The sequence below is a fragment of the Fulmarus glacialis genome, unplaced genomic scaffold (genome assembly GCF_000690835.1).
Source record: "Fulmarus glacialis isolate BGI_N327 unplaced genomic scaffold, ASM69083v1 scaffold33794, whole genome shotgun sequence".
NCBI classification, from domain to species: Eukaryota; Metazoa; Chordata; class Aves; order Procellariiformes; family Procellariidae; genus Fulmarus; species Fulmarus glacialis.
The window spans coordinates 2,653-20,382 of record NW_009206730.1 but is presented as its reverse complement, the minus strand read 5'-3'; the positions used below and the strand labels follow the sequence as shown (position 1 = coordinate 20,382).

The following is a 17,730-nucleotide window of genomic DNA, read 5'->3' as shown; positions in this document are numbered from 1 at the left end:
GTCCCTCAGTGTGCCACTGACTAGATGGAGAAAGGGGAGAATTGGGGAGGCAGAGAATTGGGGAGGCAGGGAGGAGCACTGAGCCAGAGGCAACAACTGGAATCATGCAAAGCCAAAGTGATCTGCAGAAATGCAGCAACAAGTCTCCATTGATTGCCATACTGATAAGCTCATTGGGTTTCTTGTATGGTGAGTAAAAAGGATGGCAATCTATATCCCCTTTAGCATATAGACTGAAGCAAATGCTTGGTGGCTCAACAGAGAAAATTGAAATAAAACATTCCTTTTAGAGGAATGCCTCCTTTTAGAGGCTCTTTTTAATACCTTGAAAGGTAAAAAGTTTGGGTGTAGAAACTATTTATAGCATATTTGAATGTGCTATCTGAATGTGTCTGCAAGCAGATATTTGGCTTTTACTGCTATATTTGTAGAAAGAAATGACTAAACTGTTCTGGAAGCCTTAGTCTGTCTTTGTTAACTTTTGCTGAAAATTTTATCTAAACTGGGTGGTACTCCATTAGAAGAACCATAAAATGTTAAAAGGATATGATGAGGATAAGCTGAGATAGTTTTCAAACAATTCAGTTGTTTGTAAATCTTGGAGATCTCTGTGGATGGAAACTGGAGCTTTTCCCTTGCTTTCTGCAGAACTTGTGCAAAAAATTTAAAGGAGAGGTTTATGTAGCTGAGGGTGTGATTTTTATTCATCCTCAGTTGCCAGAGATATAAATAATGAAATTATTATGCATGTGACTCCCTGCAGTGAATGTTAAATCTGTGTAAAGTATGAGTATTTGTTGACTGACTGACAACTACCCTTTTCTATTCATGGATTGCACAATGAAGTGACTCAGATTGTCCAGCAAAGTGCTCCATGCCTGAGGGAATTTGCTTGGTTTACATGCAAGCTAACTGATTAAATCACCTCTTTGACAAGCCAAGTAGTACTGGTTAGCTGAAGTACTGGTTAACTGGATAAGCAAGCAGAAGAAATAGAAAATATTGACTGCAAGGACTCGATACTATATATTTGCATCATATATATATTCACTGTAGAATATATAGACTATAATATAAATACTATATAATTTATGGTTTTCTGTATCCTGAGCAATTTCAGAACAAATAGGCCTAGACAGTTGTCTTCCATCTGTTCCTCCCAGCAGTGGCACATTCATTTATTTCTTTCACAATACAGACCGGGCTATGAGTATCAGTCCTGTGGAACTACTGGAATCGAGTCTCCTCTGGGGTTTTCTCTCAGGTCCATCTGAGAAGTCAGTGCCAAAACATATGCCACAAAGGCAGCATGTCGCCCCAAGCTCAGCATCCCGGCGCCTGAGCACCCCCACCCAACAGTTTACATTGCGCTCTGCTTAGTCCCTAAATGAAATTAGAGTGATAGATTTAACGTGGGACACCCAAAATAGTTTGGGACATGATTACCGGAGAGACCACTCCCTGCGTGATACTGCTGAAGATGGCAGCAATTGGCTCTCTTCAAGCTCACAGCACTTTGCTTTAAAAGACGGGATCTTAGCTGCAGAGGGTTTTCCATTCAGCATCCTCACCCCTGGGGTCTGGTGCAGCAAGGGCCTTCTCTTCGGCCTTCGGAGGAGAGGTATGGTAACAAATACATTGTGATTATTCTTTGTTGTGGAGTGACTTTGTTGGGAAGAGATAGATGTAGCTAAATCTCGCTAAATTTTGAGATTTTAAGTTATAAGAACTATGCCTATGTCAAAGACACATTTCCTTCCAGTACTTTGTTTTTGTTCTATGCGTGAAGTGTGTTTCTTTCACCTCTCAATTTCTGTCAGTTAAAATTAAAAAGAAAATATTAGTCTTACTAAAAGGCAAGGGTGTTCTGTGGGATTACTTGAAACCATTACACAAAATTTAAGTCAATGTTATCTCATAATTTTGCAGTTTGCTTAAATGATGATGATGACAAAATATTTTAGAGGTTTGAGGTATATTATTACTTCTGACAATGAAACAGCTAGTGAAAGATGCAGCAACATCAAAACAATTTTTCAGGTATTAGGAGAGAGCCAATTGTCTGTTTCTAGATGGTTTCGTCCCAGCTCTCCGACAGCCCTGTGTTAACTAAAGAAATTTTTTACATAAACCTAATGTTAGAAAAGACACTCATGTATTTTCAGCTGTCCATAATGCAGTGTAGTAGCTGGGAATAAGGAAAACCATAATAATGTGACCTGTTTGCCATTCACACTGTCAACCTCAGACGACAGATAACTCCACAGAGGACTGTTCCCAGCTCTGGGGGGAAAAAACCAAAACCATTGTCTGATTTTGTCCAGTTTAGTTTTAACATTCTCCATCAAGGTGGATTCTCCCACTCTCCCTGGGAGACCTTGCTGGCAGCAACAGCTTCTGACTTTCACACTACATGCAGCCCATGGTTCGTACAGCATAGCTCCATCTCAATTTAAATCCAGTCACAGAAGCCCCTGGAATGGGAATTTGCTTCACTCATTCACCACCCCTATAGTAAATCCTGTAGAGCCACCGAGGACTGCTGTGTGATATGCATGAGAAGGTAGGGAGAGCCAGGTGATCATCCACTGCATAGCTGGTCAGTAGTGCCACACATGCCTTTTCTTTGTTGTGGGTTTCTGCTTGGGTTTTGGGGTTGGGTTTTTTTGGGAAGGGGGTGGGACGTACATGCTGTTGGTTTTTTTCATGCCATCAAAGGGAGTGACAGGTCTCTCTCACAGTATTATAGAAAAGCTGCCATTAGCAGAACTTACTGTCAGAAAGTAAATTGTCTCTGGTTATTGACAAGTTACTTGTTGGCATCGTCCAGAAGATGGGTGTCTTTCAGAAGGCATCTGTGTCTTTAGGAGCAGGTTCTCTATGTGAAGAATGACCAGGCAGTGTGGGGCTCCCCATTAACTGAACGATCATCCCACAACCATACAGTGATTGGTCATCACTGGCACATAATATATACATATATAACTGGTATAGGTTCAGCTTACCTACTTTGACCCACATCAGAGGTAGACATTGAATCCTGTAGTTACAGGGGGAAGATGAGCACTCCCCACAGGGCAATTTGTTTTAAGATAGGTGGGATGTATCCCTCCCCACTATAAAGATGACTGTCTGAGATGAGAGACCTAACTTTTGAATGGCTCTAATTAAATACAAACAGTCCCACCCAAGTATATTGGGGAAGGGCAACCTACTGTGAATGATAAATGATTTTTTTTTGTCCTGGACATTAAGTGACTGTTCCAGGCTATGAGTATCCCCTTAAAATTTTCTGAGAGGAGATGATAAAAGAGCAGAGTCCATTGCTGATGAGCCCAAACAAGTTAAGGGAAACAAGAGACTAGCAATAATATGTAAATTATTAGTAAAGGCATTTATGTTGCCTTTATTAATTTGTTCTTATAAACACCGAAGTCCCTATCTGTGAATGGAGAACTAGGCTGTGGTTCTCCATGGGCAAAAAAGTGGTTTAATGGGAATGAAAAAAGCAAAAATAAACATCCATTTGACCATGAACTTTGCAAGGAGAGTTTTTGGATAAAACTTAACGTATTTATTAACATGCAGACTAGGAGATAGGAAAACATTGTCTGCTGGCACAAAATTATTTTCTTTTGTTGACTGTTGGGAGGGAACATAAAGGGCTTCTCAAAGAAAGTTGTGGCTAAGATCTTAATAAATGGTTCCTAAAGTAGGGGTATCAATGCCTATAACTAAATGAGCTGATAGCTTTTCCAAAGTGCTAAGACCCAGTGACGACTGTTGAATCACCAGGAGGCACTGAGAGCTCCATACATTTTGGGGAAGATAAGCTACTTATTCCACTAACTAGAGGAAAAAAAGTTACAGCCTAAAAATTCAGTGCCGCTTCCCTTTCAACAGGGTTTGTCCAGCAGGATGTATACCAAGTGAATAGGCTGACTTTCCTCTTCTACCCCAAGGAGCTCTGCTTCTCTAGCAGCCTGTGCAGAGCAGGTCCTCTCTTCCACGGTTGCTGGGCTTTCCACTTTATCCATTCTGGAGGGAAAGCTGGTGTCAGAACAGCTCACTCCAGGGAGGAAAAAGGGAGTACAGCCACCACGTGACATAGCATGAAATTCTACTACCATTATAAATATTTATTAACAGGTCCTGTAAAAAACAAGGGAGATGGTGAAGATTTGCTGTTCTCTCCTCCTCTTAAGTTTGCTCAGTGGGCAACTCAACGCCAACCCTGGACTCAAAGTGAGGATCACCCAGAATGGCTTGGAATATGGTATGTGTGATGTTTTCAGGATCTGGTGGTGGTATGACAGATATCTTGGGAAGCAACGGCAGTGGAAGGAAATGACCTTATCACAGGCTATAAAGAAAAGGAAAGTTTAAGAGCACAATATAGCAGATAAAGTAAGCTGCTTGACAGCATTGTACATCATATCAAGGTTCATTTGATTTCAGATATTGAATCAGTAAGTTCAACTCCTGCCATGACTAGGAGTGAGATCTGAAATAGCACTGCTGGGTCTCAAATAAGATACCCTCTTCTTTCTGACTCTGTGTCCATCCTATCTCCTAAGCCAGAGCACATAACTATAAACTCCCAGGCAGTATCAAAGGCAACTGAACTGATCACTGTTTTCCTGTAGCCAAGGAGGTTGGGCTGGAAATCCTGAAGCAGAATATGGAGAAGGAGCATTTCCCTGATTTGAGTGGCTATGAGAAATTTGGGCTTGGTAATGTCAAATACAACATCTCAAGGTAAGTATTCTCTCCAGGGGACAATTTGTGTTTGACTGAAATTTGAATCTTGTTTTGTGTTCACCCTGACTTGTGAAATACAAACTTTTCCTTTTCTTTTCTCCCCCTTATCTCCCTCATGCTCTAGAATACACGTCACTGCTGTTGAATTCCCCAGTGCTTCCATCTCCCTCATACCTGGGACTGGGATAAAACTGGTGATTGGAAATGCTTCTCTAACCGTCGATATGAGCTGGAACATAAGGACCTGGATGTTGTACGTACAGACTCATGTGTCCTGGGATTTTTCTTGGTGAACAATATAAAGATAAAAATGCAAAGTTCAGTTTTTCTTGTGAACTTTTCATGGCAAAGGTGCTCTTTAACAGCTAGTAGCAGTAACCCAGGAGTACAGACTGGTCTTTCTCAACAGGTCTGCTGGTGGGAGACAGCCCCTGCCCTCTCAGCCATAAGCTCTGATAAAGAGCCCATGGCTGAGAAGCACCTTTGCAAATAGGAAAGGACTGATGCTCTAGCTGAATGCTGTCCGGCGGATCATAGTCCAGTATAATAAACTCTCCCAGTGCAGCTACACTGTTAGACACCCTGTGCTATGCCTCCAAGAGATACATTTCAAAAGCTGATGGAAAATGGACAAGCAAATGGCAATATCCTTAGAGCAGTCTCCACACCTTCCTAGTCCCAGGCTGTTTCAGAGGAAAGAAATCCCTCCTCCTCTTCCCCACAACTCACATTGCCTATATTGCTAAACTGACTGAATTACAGCAGTCTCTGATCTGCACTTCTGGGCTTCTGCTGTCAGGGCTGGCTGCTTGCAAGGGGAGGGGACCCGGGAGCTGAGCCTGTGGCATGGCAGGAGGGGCAGTGCCCTCACTGGCAAGTACCCAAGACAGGCAAGCAGAGCAGGTTAGTGGCAGTGACCAGGAACAGCCACCAGTCCAGATTGCCAGGCAAGTCCATGGTGAAGAGGCAGGTCTGAGGCAAAGCCAGGAAGTCAAGCCAGCAAAGCACCACCAAGATTAACTAAGTACAAGGTCGCACGTAGGTGTACCTACAATATAGCTCGAGCAAAGACCTGAGCTCCAATGCACCTCATAAACCAAGGGTAGAGACCCCCAATGAGGCTTTTCACAACTCTTCCTCACAACCAATTTATGAACAACTTGATTCAAAATTACACAGCTTCACCATACTGGAGATGGTCTTGAGCACGGGCTGCCAAGCCCCTGGGAAGGATGGGGAAGAGGGCACAGAGCCCATTGGGGCACTCCAGGCCCTCACATGGGTTTGTATGGACCCTCCTCAAACACCAATAGATTAGATCCCAGTACAGCTCTCTTGTCCTATCTTGTATCAGGCATATCCCAGTTCTCTCTGTGGTGGGCGCAGGTCTGGTAACTGAACAAAATACTTTACAACAGTGAATTATCTACTTTCCCAAATGCATCATTTTCCAGAACTCCTAGCTGGAAATCTGTGTAGCATACTTGATTCTTTGCAGACACATTAGAATCTATTTTCATTAAAAGCAATACAATAAAAAGTATTCAAACAGCCTCATCTTCAGTGAACAGAAAAGAGTCCATTTAAGAATTAATTGAGTCTTGAACATTCATTAAAAATAGTTTTTTCAGTTATTTCTTTATTTTTACTTTATGCAGCAAAGACAGCGGAAGAAGCACAGTGTACATTTCAAAGGTTTTTGTTACTGCAATCTTTTCAACACCCCTGGATAATACAGGTCATACATTAATATCACTTACCAGCTGCCGGACAACTTCTGGTGATATAGACATCAAGTTGAATGGAAAAAGTGGGTAAGTGGAAGACATCAGTATATACTCTGGGAGAAAATAACTGTCAATGGCACAAAGACAACTTCACAAAATAGGGCACCTATTTTGGCATCTATAGGCACTACAAGTAAGAATTAGGGCCCTAATGCAGTTTTAAAATGGCCACATTTGACCATTGTCCTTGTATTTGTGCACTCTGTCCCTTGAGTAAAAGATAAATACAGCAGTTCTGGTCAGACCAAACAATTCCTTGTGCTTCTTCAGCACCCGCTTCTTCCCAAATACTGCTGTACTCTTCAACTTTAGGTAGAAGCTACATACTTGTACTATGCTTTAAGAACTTCTAGTCACAGTGCTATCAAAACTGAACAGAACCAGACTGCTGTCTGTTGTGCCTCTGGTTACAACTCTGTGCAACATTATTTCATTGTTTTCTTGTACTTCTCTCACTGTCTGAATACAATTCTTTTCACCTGGTTTTAGGTTTGGTATTTTGCTTGTTTGCTTGTTTTTACTTGTATTGGAAGTTCCTAGTGCAGAGACTACTTATTTATTCTGTGTTTGTACATACATGATGGTGGTAATATGAAGAATTCCTTATTCATAAAGATGAATCTACCCAGGCTAACTGCTGAGATGCCTACTGGTGAAATGATCTCCTTTTAAATGGTGGCTCTCTGATAGTTGTTACATTTCAGAAAGCTCCCTCGTGGACTAGAATATCACACTCAGAGGCCATTAAATTCATGTTCTGCGGAGATATCTGATTTCCTGTTAATGAGTGTAGTACTTGACCCATGAATTGCTTTCTTCCTTTCCTCTAGCTTCCTGCATAACTTCTTTATCAAGTATCTGAAGAAACCCATTCACAGGAGCTTGGTCACTAACGTAAGCCTTTCAAATTGTGTAGGGGAGGGGGCGTTAAGGAATATGACTTTCACAAGTCAGTGCTGTGAACTTGGCAAGGAAGAACTAGAAAAATAATACAGTCCTATTCCGGTCTGATCAGCACAGTCAACATTTTGCTAGCCAGAAATGCTTCCAGATAAAGTGCCAAGTTCACAGCCGAAATATTGAGTGGTCCACAGCTAGGTTCAACCAAGGCAGCAGTAGGGCTGGAAAATGTAGTTATTTTCCCATTTCAATGCAGGATAAGTCTCTCCCTGTGTACTTACAGGCATCCTGGGGTTTGGGTAATTTTTACACTCAGCAGACAAAACATATATTGGGTGATGCATAGAGATGTTGTAGTACATCACCTGATAGTATGACATCTTTAAATTTCATCCTATCAAAGAGGTGGGTAGTTCAGATGACAACCTGGGCCTCTGAGAGGAGACAGAGCTTGAGATGGCTGTGATTCTGCCCCAGGACAGGGATCTCTCCTGTGAGACCAATGTGAGATCTCTAGCTCCTTCCTGCGCTATTAAGGCTGTGGTTTTGTCACCCCCATCTGGCTGCCTTTGGCAACGTCTCACTTTGTTGCCTAAAGGCAGCTCTGACATAGGACGTGTTTACATTGCACCAAGTAGAAACCTTGGGGAACCAGATGGCTAAAGAAAAGCTAGTTTAAGTGTTTTGACAAACAAATGCTGCAATGTGTGTCACATAAGCAGACAGATTTGCTAGCACACAGGTTAAGAGGTGCTTACAGGTCCACGCTACTCAGGCCGTAACTTGAGTGTGCTTTTATACAGTCATGTCCCAACATCAGATCTGGGATCCAGTTGATAGATGAAGACCTCCGATCACTGAATGGTGAGTTACTAGTGATATCTTTTCTTTTTGCTTTCTCCCTCCTGTTCCGTGAAATTTGGCAGTTTCCTTAAGAGCAGCTGGTCAGCAAAGCCTCCAGGAGAGGTATCAGACCCCACATTCTGTCTGCTCCCTTGCTTACAGGACCACAGTTAAATAAAGGGAGTGGTTCTTGGACAAGCAAAGGATATTTCTGAGAAGCCAAGGACTTGGGCATGATTCTCAACTTGTGAATGTGGCAGCATGCACCCTTGTTGTCAGAAATGCCACTTAGAGGCCACGCAGCACTAATGCGAAGGAAGTTTTCACTTCCCTCCCATGCTCTGAGTCCTCCTGCACACATAGCACTTTACAAGCTGAAGCCTGCTCCCCTAGCCTGCCTGGAAATTTAAGTTTTACTTACCAATTTTTCAAACTTGCCAAAGGCAAAATGTAAAAGCTCCTGTGTAAAAAAGCTTCTCACTTTAACCATTTTGGGTTAGATTTGCAAGAGTTTAAGGCACCTAAAGTGTTGGGCAGATACCATGTGCAAAACACAAGTACCTAAGCAGATCAGGCACCCACCTTTTCTGGGAAAGTTCGAGGCACACTGGATGCTCTCAGAACTGCTTGACAAGAAACCCCAACACCTCCTTATGCCCTGAAACACTGGCATGGCCACTTCTTTTTTTTTTTGGTCAGACCAAATTTACTTTTCACAATAAGAAAACATCAGACAAACTAAAGAAGGTGCTTTAAAGAAGGTGCCAGTAGAAACATCAACCCTTAGGTCAGAATGCATGTTAGGAGGTCCCTGGTTGTGTTTTTCCCTGCCCTTTGGAACAACTTGTGTCATTCTTCTTCAGGAACTGACTTAGTTTTAAGTGTACATAAAATTCTCTCTGTGCTTTTTGTAATATTGGGTATTTTGCTTTATCTACCACCTTTACAGTCCTAATGCCAATTGATGATTTGGCCGAAATAGACTACTCCTTAAATAGCTTGCCAGCAGTATTCCGTCCATTCATTGACCTGGACTTAAAGGTAATTGCCTGTAGTGCTATTTGCCAAGATTACTGTGGGGTTTATTATTGTATGATCCACTTTCTAAGATGAACATGATTGCTCTTGGGATGATTAGGACTCAGTATCTGAGAAGACAGACATTTCAAAGCACTATTGCATTTGTTATTGTAATCATTTTTTAACAATCCTGTTGTAAAATAAATTATTTAAAAGCCACATTGTTGTTGAGTTGGTTATAGCAAATAGAGAGCAGTAAAAGTTGACTAAGCAAGTTAGAAGAAAAAAAAGAAAGGGAAAGGAGAGAAAGGGAAAGGTATTCAACTTCATTCTTCTCTCACTGTTGATTAATATCTGGGACTTCTTTGTACAGTCAGTCAGGGGAAGATTTCCACACATTGCACTAACTAGATGCATATGCTGTCAGATGAGAGAGGAAAAGAGCAAGACTATAGCAGCAAGAATTAAGCCTCTGGCACCTTGAATGGGAAGACAGATGACCTTTGAAAAAGCATGGGAGCCCAAGGAGTGCTGCTGAGTTTGAAGACTTGAAAGTTTCTTTCAAATAAAGGAAAAAAACCTCCTTATGTATTGAAACTAAAACCAGACTAGTTTCTAATTCTAAAATGACTTCACTGTCATTCTGTGTAAGGTGATTTGGTTGAGGGTAGTTATCATCACCATAGTATCTAAGATGCTTAATTAAGTTTAAGATGCCTTGCGCTAGGTGCTCTACAAAGGGAGAATGCAAAGACAGTCTTGTCATAAGGATCTTATAAATTAAGTATACATAAGAGACAACAAGGAAATAAGAGAGGCGGGAACACAAAGAAACAATAAGCCAGTATCAGTCAGTATGGTAGACACTGGTCTCTACACAGTGCACACCAGCTCTACAGCTGCTGTCAAGCTCTTCTGGGTATTGTGGCAACTAGATTTTAAGCAGGGACTTGAGGTAGACTAAGGAGGTAATGTCATGGCTCTTTACAAGAGCTACTCTCCCACATAAGATGCAACATGGGGGAAAAATACAAAGCGAGTGACTGTTAAATCCAGCAAGTGAGGATTGAATGGGGAGGTCATCAGCAAAGTGACTCAGCACTTTGTAAGCGTTTTGGTAGTCCTTAAAAGGCAACACAAAATTTAGAGATAGATGGGGAGAAGTTGAGAAAATAAAGACACATAGAATACATTTGAGATGAAACATAACGGGGAAACTAATGAAAGGGATAGAAAAAATCTTAACCTCTGAGTACCTTCCTCACTTGAAATCAGTTTTACTTTTTTTTTTTAATCTGGATGCATTTGGAAGTATTAGATACGCAAGCCTTGGCTAATATCATGGGTAGTGCAAAAGACAACATAGGTGTTTTTAGGATTGTCTGACATAACTTTCCTTTCTCTCATAGGCATTCTTTTATCTGCACAAGTTACTAAGTTGCTTCTGGGTAGAATAAGGTGCTGATTTTGACCTAGAAAGACCTCTGGGTTTAGAGATCCATTTTGTAATTGAGACCGTTGAATAGCTCTAGGCAGCAGTTCTCAGATTTAAATTCCTGGAGATGGGGAAAGGAGAAAGTAAGGCTTTTCAGTAAGGACCCTTAGTCATACTCTTCATGCAACATGTAGACTCTTAATTTAGAGGCTTTGTTTTCTGAGGTGGTAGGTGGTCAGCATGTTCAGTAGGTGATCAGCATCTCAAAAGATAGATCTCAGGTGTCATCTGTGAAAGTGTCCAATCTCTTGTTTTCACCACCTTCTTGAAAGCACCAAGGCTTCAGAGTGTACTACAAAGCCTATGTACTCATTTATACACCAAATGAATAGCCTGAGCAAGGGAAAGGAAAGTAGCGTTAATTGTCTGCAGTCACGTTAAAGTCATATTTTGACTCTGACTTTTTTTATCTCTGCCAATACTTTTCAGGGGATCGTCTATCCAGCTGGAAACTATTCTGGCCCTCCTTATGTAGCAGCTCCCTTCACTATCCCAGACCAAAGCGACTCCATGCTCTACCTTGCCTTCTCTGAGTATTTCTTTCAGACCTGCTCATTTGCTTACTACACCGCAGGGGCCTTCAACATCACCATTGCAGAGGAGGTGAGTAGGACACAGAGGAATGGGTGGCTCAGAGTCATCCAAGATGGGGCTTTGACCTGCCAGTTGTCAGTATGTGGCTGTATAAAGCTGCTAATTGGCCTGCGAAGTCCTGAGACAGTACATCATAAATACTAGGGTATTGTTATGCTCTTTTATTTATGCTTTATATAGATGCCTCAGGCCACAGCCAGGGGTGCCAGGTTCCACTGAGCAAGGTACCAAATACCAGCAACTTTGCTACAAAAAAGAAGGCTTTTGTAGACCTGAGGCATAGACTTTTCTGACATGGGCAAAAGATCTACTCTGGGGAATTTAGCAGCCTCAGTGGCTGTTTTCTGAGGGGTCTTCACAGACTGAAAGTACTACAGGGGCCATGGAAGCAAAGCATATATCAAAGTACAGTAGAGTACAGTAGCTGTGGAGGCTGGCAGACTTGGCTAGCCTGTCTCCAGGAGGTTCAGTAAGTTCCAAAACCTATAGATTGCAGCCCAAACTGTAATGATATTAAGCATCTGCTTTCCCAGGAAGTATTTTGACATATATTATTGGGAATCAGCTTTAAGTATACTTAGTCCCTTAAGAATATTTCTGAGAACAAAAGGTACAGAATCAAAAATTCATTGAAATGACAGTAATAATGCATTTAAACAAAAGCTGACCATGAAGGTCAAATCTGGTAAACTTTTTTATCTTTTTTTCTTTTTCCTCCAGACTTGCAGCTATTTTAATATAAGCACGGAGATATTTGGCAGTATCATCCCTGAGGTGAGTATCATTACTTCCACACACTCTCAGGAAACCACCCAATGTAGGTGTCAGACACCTCACTACTGGTGTATCCCAAAGGCTTGTAGGGCTCCCGCGCTGGAGAAGTGGGCACGTGTATGCCTTGTAACAGCAGAGGAGATGGGCCTTGTCACCTCCCACCCCTACAATGAGTTGAAAGACTTGCACTGTTACCAAACTTGGCCCATAATCTTGCACATCAATCTTTATTTTGGGCACTGTGCCCAAGCCACAGCTGTTCCCACCTAAAACTAACTCTAGGCAGGAAAAAGCTTCCAGTCCTAAGTCCTGCTTTGAGAGACTTCTGAGAGGGCCTCAGCTCAGAAATAACACCTTTCTCCTGCCCAGACCTGCATAACTGTCTTTGCTTCACTGCTAACCTGTGAATGACTAGCAGAAAGGAATTCAATAAAGACCTGGGAAGGTACTATAGTGGCTATGTGCAGGAAACCGCGCTAACAGATGCGCAGGAAACATTACATCTATGGAACAGACAAGGCAGATGCACAGGATATCCATTTATTTTAAGTGGAGGAGATGAATATAACAGGACATAGAATATGAGCATGCATGGCTTACACCGGCCTTCTCAGACAGAATGAGAAACCAGAAATGAGCATAAGAGACCCTAGACCATGAATGTCGAGGTTGGATGAAATTGGACTTGTGGTTCAAAGAACTTCACATCCTTGTTTGCTTCCTGGATGATATTAAGTTCCTTCCTCAGAAATCTAAGAATGCTCCAAGGGCAGTCATCATATGGTCTTTGTAAAATGCCATGAGCATTGATGCTAATATTCCACCCCCTCTGTTCTAAGTAACGAACTTGGTGAGTCTACTCGCTCTTCAGGGAAAGGACGGAGTGAGGCTCCTCTGAGGACAGTCCAGAGCAGGAACCTGTCTCATGAGATGGGTGAATCTCAAAGTGAATGACTCCTGAGCTCTTTTATTGTGTGACTTAAACATCACATTCATGTTCCATTCCTTTCCTATGTTCACAAACAAAGCGATATAGAAGAAATTTCTCTCAAAGCGATATAGAAGAAATCATATTCCTAGAGTGGAAGGAACTTTCCACTGCATTCCTGATGTGGCCAAGACTGTTAATTTATCACCACAGAAAACTTTTACTTCCTGCTTGCTTGAAAGAATCTTATGTTAGCAGCAGTCCTTAACCTCGTCTTAAGGTACTTCTTCAAAATTATTGTTTCAAGAATGAGAAAATGCAGTATTCTGATCTGTTCTACAAGAAAAGCGTTTTTCTGTCTTTTTTTTGTCTTGGAACCTTACAGGTAGCCAAATATTCAGTTACACCCTACCCAGTGATGTTGAAGCTAATGGCTACTGAAATACCTATCATCAGCTTAGAGCAGGATTCCTTCACGGCAGAGATTCAGGGCTCCATGGAGGTGTTTGCTGTTCTGCCAGACTCAACCACCCACTCATTGTTCACAATGAACATAGTAAGTACAACAAACAAGGTGACGTTTAACTCAGGGTTAAATATGTTTGTTCATTCCTTCTGTTAAAACTCTGTATAAGAAACAAAGCGCCAGATCTCTAGTACTCAAACATGCAAATTCCCCTTAGTCACAGGTGGTGCCTATGTGGCCTTACTTAACCTATAGGATGTCTCTATGGCGAAGAATATTTTCCTATAGCTGGACAAAAATCCAAACATAGCAATTCTGATTAACCAAAGTTTTGTTCTCTGGAATGACACTTCTGCAGGCATGAGTCATGCCTCTTGGCAACTTGTTCATTTAACTGAAAATGTCTTTGATTAGTGAAATCTCATTACCCACATTTCAGCTCTTGTCAGTACCATTCAAATAAGCAGACATTTACTGTGTGCAGCCTTGCATTGGGCTAGGGACAAAGTTGCATCTATGTGAAACATCTTCCGCACATAACTGGGAAGATGATATTTCTGTATTTGTGACTAATTCACAGCAAGGGTCCTGCCTTCTTGTGTCTGGTAACCCATGGTTTCTTTCTTCTGCAGGCAGCCAACACCAGCATTGCTCTGAATATATTTGACCAGAAATTGATGGGCTCACTGTGTTTGAACAGGTAATCCAACCTGGGGTGGAAAGGATTTCCAGCCATTTGGAAGTGTTAGCAATCCCAACATTAGCGGTTTAGGCACATGATCAGATAACCATAATTTAATGAATGTGAGTTCATCTGCATTAGATTCTCTAATTCTCATGTGGCTGTACTTGTACAGTTTAGAGGAGTCAGGAAGCTTCTCTGTGACAACTGCCACAGTCCCCAAGGGACTGCCCACCAGCTGTGGATTGCTGCAGGGCAGTGGTCTCATTGGACTTCTCTGCTCCTGACATCTACTATCCCCTCTGAGCTAGATAAATGAAGTGTGCAGGGCAGTTATGATGACCATGAATCATCTGAGAGCTTCCCTCATCCCTTTCCAGCTGGCAAGATGCAACAGCTTTCTAGCCCACCTGTGCCACTAGGAAAGCGCAGAGGGGTCCAGGACACGGTAAAGCATCTGGACCCCTGCAGTTCTCCTACGCTGATATTCTTATAGCAGAGATTCTCCAGCTAAGGCACTGCAACTCCCAAGGGTCAGAAAGCTGGAGACCAGAGGCTTGGTCATATTTTATAGAGAGAAGCTCTGTATTCCAAGACCTCACAGCTGGGAATTGAGATTTCACAAAAGTCCCTTGGGAAGACAGTTATAGGGTTAAGAATATGCAGAGCTCATCAGGGCACAGAGATGTTAGGAATTTAAGGAGGATAATGCTGTTAGCATTTTTTGCAGCAGCATTCAGAGAGAAAAATCTAGTGTCCTGAGAGCTGGGATGCTGGTTCTGTGGAAACTCAGAAATCATGTTTTGAATACATATTTGGGTACTTGAATACGTACTGAATAACTATTTGAATTTGGAAACAGAGACATTAGCAACACAGCCATCGGCAGCAGTACCATACGATGAACAGAATTTTTCTTCCCACCCCAGTAAGGTTCATATCAAAGCATTATGTACATCTACCAAAATCTTTGCAAAATATCTGAGAGCCTGCAAGTCCTTGATGCTAGCCCTGGTACCTATCCTATCAGTAGGATTTCCAAAATACAGCACAGAGGGGGAAGCGCATTCACGTTGCTGGCTACTGCCCTTCTAGCATACTCTTTTGAATGCATGCTCAGCAATGCCCTAAGAAAACCACCTCTTTCTCTATGAGGCAGTATGCATTATGTAAAATGTATTGCTTCCAAAGTCTCTTTACAGATGTTTCTTAATGCCTGGAGCTCTACAGCAGTGACTGCACATGACTAGAATAACGTGTGTTTATCCTTTCTAGTGACTCATCTTCTTTCACTTCTTTCCCTCAGGCTCCAGTTCTCCCTAACCCACTCCAATGTTGGCTTTTTCGAGGTAAGCGGATAGTTTAAGCACATAGGAAATGCAAACCAGGAATATCAGTGATATCAAGGCTAAAGAGTAAGCAGCTAAATTTTATTCGTGTTTCTAAATCATTTGGCTTCATTCCTGGGTGGCTCTTTTCCTGTCTTCTGGCAGCCACCTCTCTGCTGTGGACTTAAAAGTATATTCTTTGGGGCAAGTTAGTGCTCTGAAAAGGAGATATTCTGTAGTTCCCCTGACTGGTGTATCGTATTTTATCAGTAAGCAGAGAGATCTCTCAAATCATAACGGTGAAGCGCACAGCGGTAATCTGAACTGTAGCAGCAGACGGAGCGGTGTGCTGTCCAAGCGATCACATGCACGACTGAGGCAGAGGCACGCCATGTGGTGCACTGGTGCTCATCACAGATGCTCAGAATTACAGCAGGGAATGGGAGCCAAAATACTAGTCTCAGATGCCTGAAATAGTGCAGCTGGAGGCTTACAGGGGAAAACCCTGCCTCCGCAGAGAGTCATTTAATTCTGAGTACAATCAATCAGTTCTGAGTAGCTGAGGAGAAGGGATTAAAACTGCTGTGGTCCTGCTTTGCTATTGGTGATAAATTATCTCACAAATAAAGGAAATAGACTGTTTTAAATGAGAATGTTGTCCAAGCATGATGAAAGCCATTCGCATTTTGCTTCTCACTTCCTTTGCATCATTCCAAGGACTTAAGATCCAAAGTTCACCTGAGCTTATGACTCGTTTGGGCCAAATGAGAGCTGAAAGTTGAACATGAGCCTACTAACTCCATCCAGGATTAGGGCATGACAGTTCCACCGCTACCAAGAAGAGATGTCTAACTCAATTTTCTTGTCTGTGGCAGATTTCGCTTCTCGAGAACATCCTGTCTTACATTTTACAGACTGAAGTAATTCCATCAGCTAACGGTAAGGCTGTATTTCAAAGCATCAGCTAAAAGCTTCCAGCAGAGTGGGTGATTCTAGGAACTTCTACTGACTTTCTGCTTAAGTTTCCAGTTCCCATCAACTTGAGCGGAAAATGACCATCAGCCAGTAAGCAGTGGAAGGGGGAGATTGATCTGTAGGGGTGTAAGTGTGCCCTCTCACTGGCACTGTTCTGCACAAAGGGCTTGGAAACTCATAATTCATCTGCCTTCACCTCACTCAAGGTGGCCCTGATGCATCAGTGAGAAGCATGTCTCTCTAGCCTGCACACCTGCCTGAGGCCACTGTGTGTGAAATGTATTCCTCTTTATTAGACCACCATAGGGCTTTCGCCTCTCATAAATCTTATTTAAGGCCCTGGAAGGAGACACAGCTTTGTGACAGCCCTCTGTACCGGGATGAACTTCACCTTCCTTAACTAATGGAGACAAATGGGAACAGGTTCTAATGATGCTAGAGCTGTATTAACAATCCCTCAGGTCACTAGGGACAAATCACTGAGTATGTAATGTGTTGAACATGAAGTGCCTTGGTTTGGCTGTAACACTCTGCCAAGAGAAAAGCGTCGGTAATTCTTTTCCCCCATTGGTAAATGAGCATCACATCTACCTCCCAGGGTTGCTTGTGAAGACTAGGAGGTTAATTGTTGTAAATGACCTAGAAATCTCTGGATAAACAGAGTCGTTGAAGGGCAGGTATTTATTATCTTTCCAATGCATACCTAAATCATTGTGTTTGTCTCTTTTTTTAAGCTAAACTGTCAAAAGGATTCCCTCTGCCCAATCTAGCCAATGTTACCTTGACGAGACCTCACATTACAATTGTACAGGTGAGATTTTGACACTCCTATGAATGATTATACCTTATGAAAGGATATCCCCCTTTTTTTCTTTTTTTTTCCTTTTTTTTTTTTTTTTGGCTAGGCATTTGTTTCTACAAGAAACTTGCTGGATTTGAGCTAGTTAGGCAGTAAAAAGCCCTGGGTTTAAAATGAGATCTGTAATAATTGTAAAATCCTATTAGAAACAAATTTATCTTTCTTTGAGAGGAAAAGTTAGAACTGAATACATAACCATGGAGTGATCAAATTCACAGCTTGCTCAGCCTTGCAAGTTGCAATTCAGTGTGAAAACAGGTTTACCTTTAACATTTTGTTCAAGTTTGGCCAATCAAATCAAATTAGAGTTATCCCTAT

At 42.0% G+C, this 17,730-nt stretch overlaps 1 protein-coding gene across 1 annotated transcript in view; it reads left to right on the top strand.

The window, feature by feature from the left end:
- The first annotated feature begins 4,170 nt into the window (after nucleotides 1–4,170).
- LOC104075384 (BPI fold-containing family C protein-like) overlaps nucleotides 4,171–17,730 on the top strand; it is a 14,813-nt gene continuing 1,253 nt past the window's right edge. Inside the window, exons 1-14 of the mRNA XM_009575859.1 lie at nucleotides 4,171–4,276; nucleotides 4,647–4,758; nucleotides 4,886–5,014; nucleotides 6,420–6,575; nucleotides 7,379–7,442; nucleotides 8,252–8,312; nucleotides 9,241–9,332; nucleotides 11,236–11,409; nucleotides 12,121–12,174; nucleotides 13,488–13,658; nucleotides 14,201–14,268; nucleotides 15,557–15,599; nucleotides 16,454–16,517; nucleotides 17,288–17,364. Of these exons, the coding sequence (XP_009574154.1) occupies nucleotides 4,171–4,276; nucleotides 4,647–4,758; nucleotides 4,886–5,014; nucleotides 6,420–6,575; nucleotides 7,379–7,442; nucleotides 8,252–8,312; nucleotides 9,241–9,332; nucleotides 11,236–11,409; nucleotides 12,121–12,174; nucleotides 13,488–13,658; nucleotides 14,201–14,268; nucleotides 15,557–15,599; nucleotides 16,454–16,517; nucleotides 17,288–17,364 (1,371 nt within the window). The remainder of the gene's footprint in view (nucleotides 4,277–4,646; nucleotides 4,759–4,885; nucleotides 5,015–6,419; nucleotides 6,576–7,378; nucleotides 7,443–8,251; nucleotides 8,313–9,240; nucleotides 9,333–11,235; nucleotides 11,410–12,120; nucleotides 12,175–13,487; nucleotides 13,659–14,200; nucleotides 14,269–15,556; nucleotides 15,600–16,453; nucleotides 16,518–17,287; nucleotides 17,365–17,730) is intronic.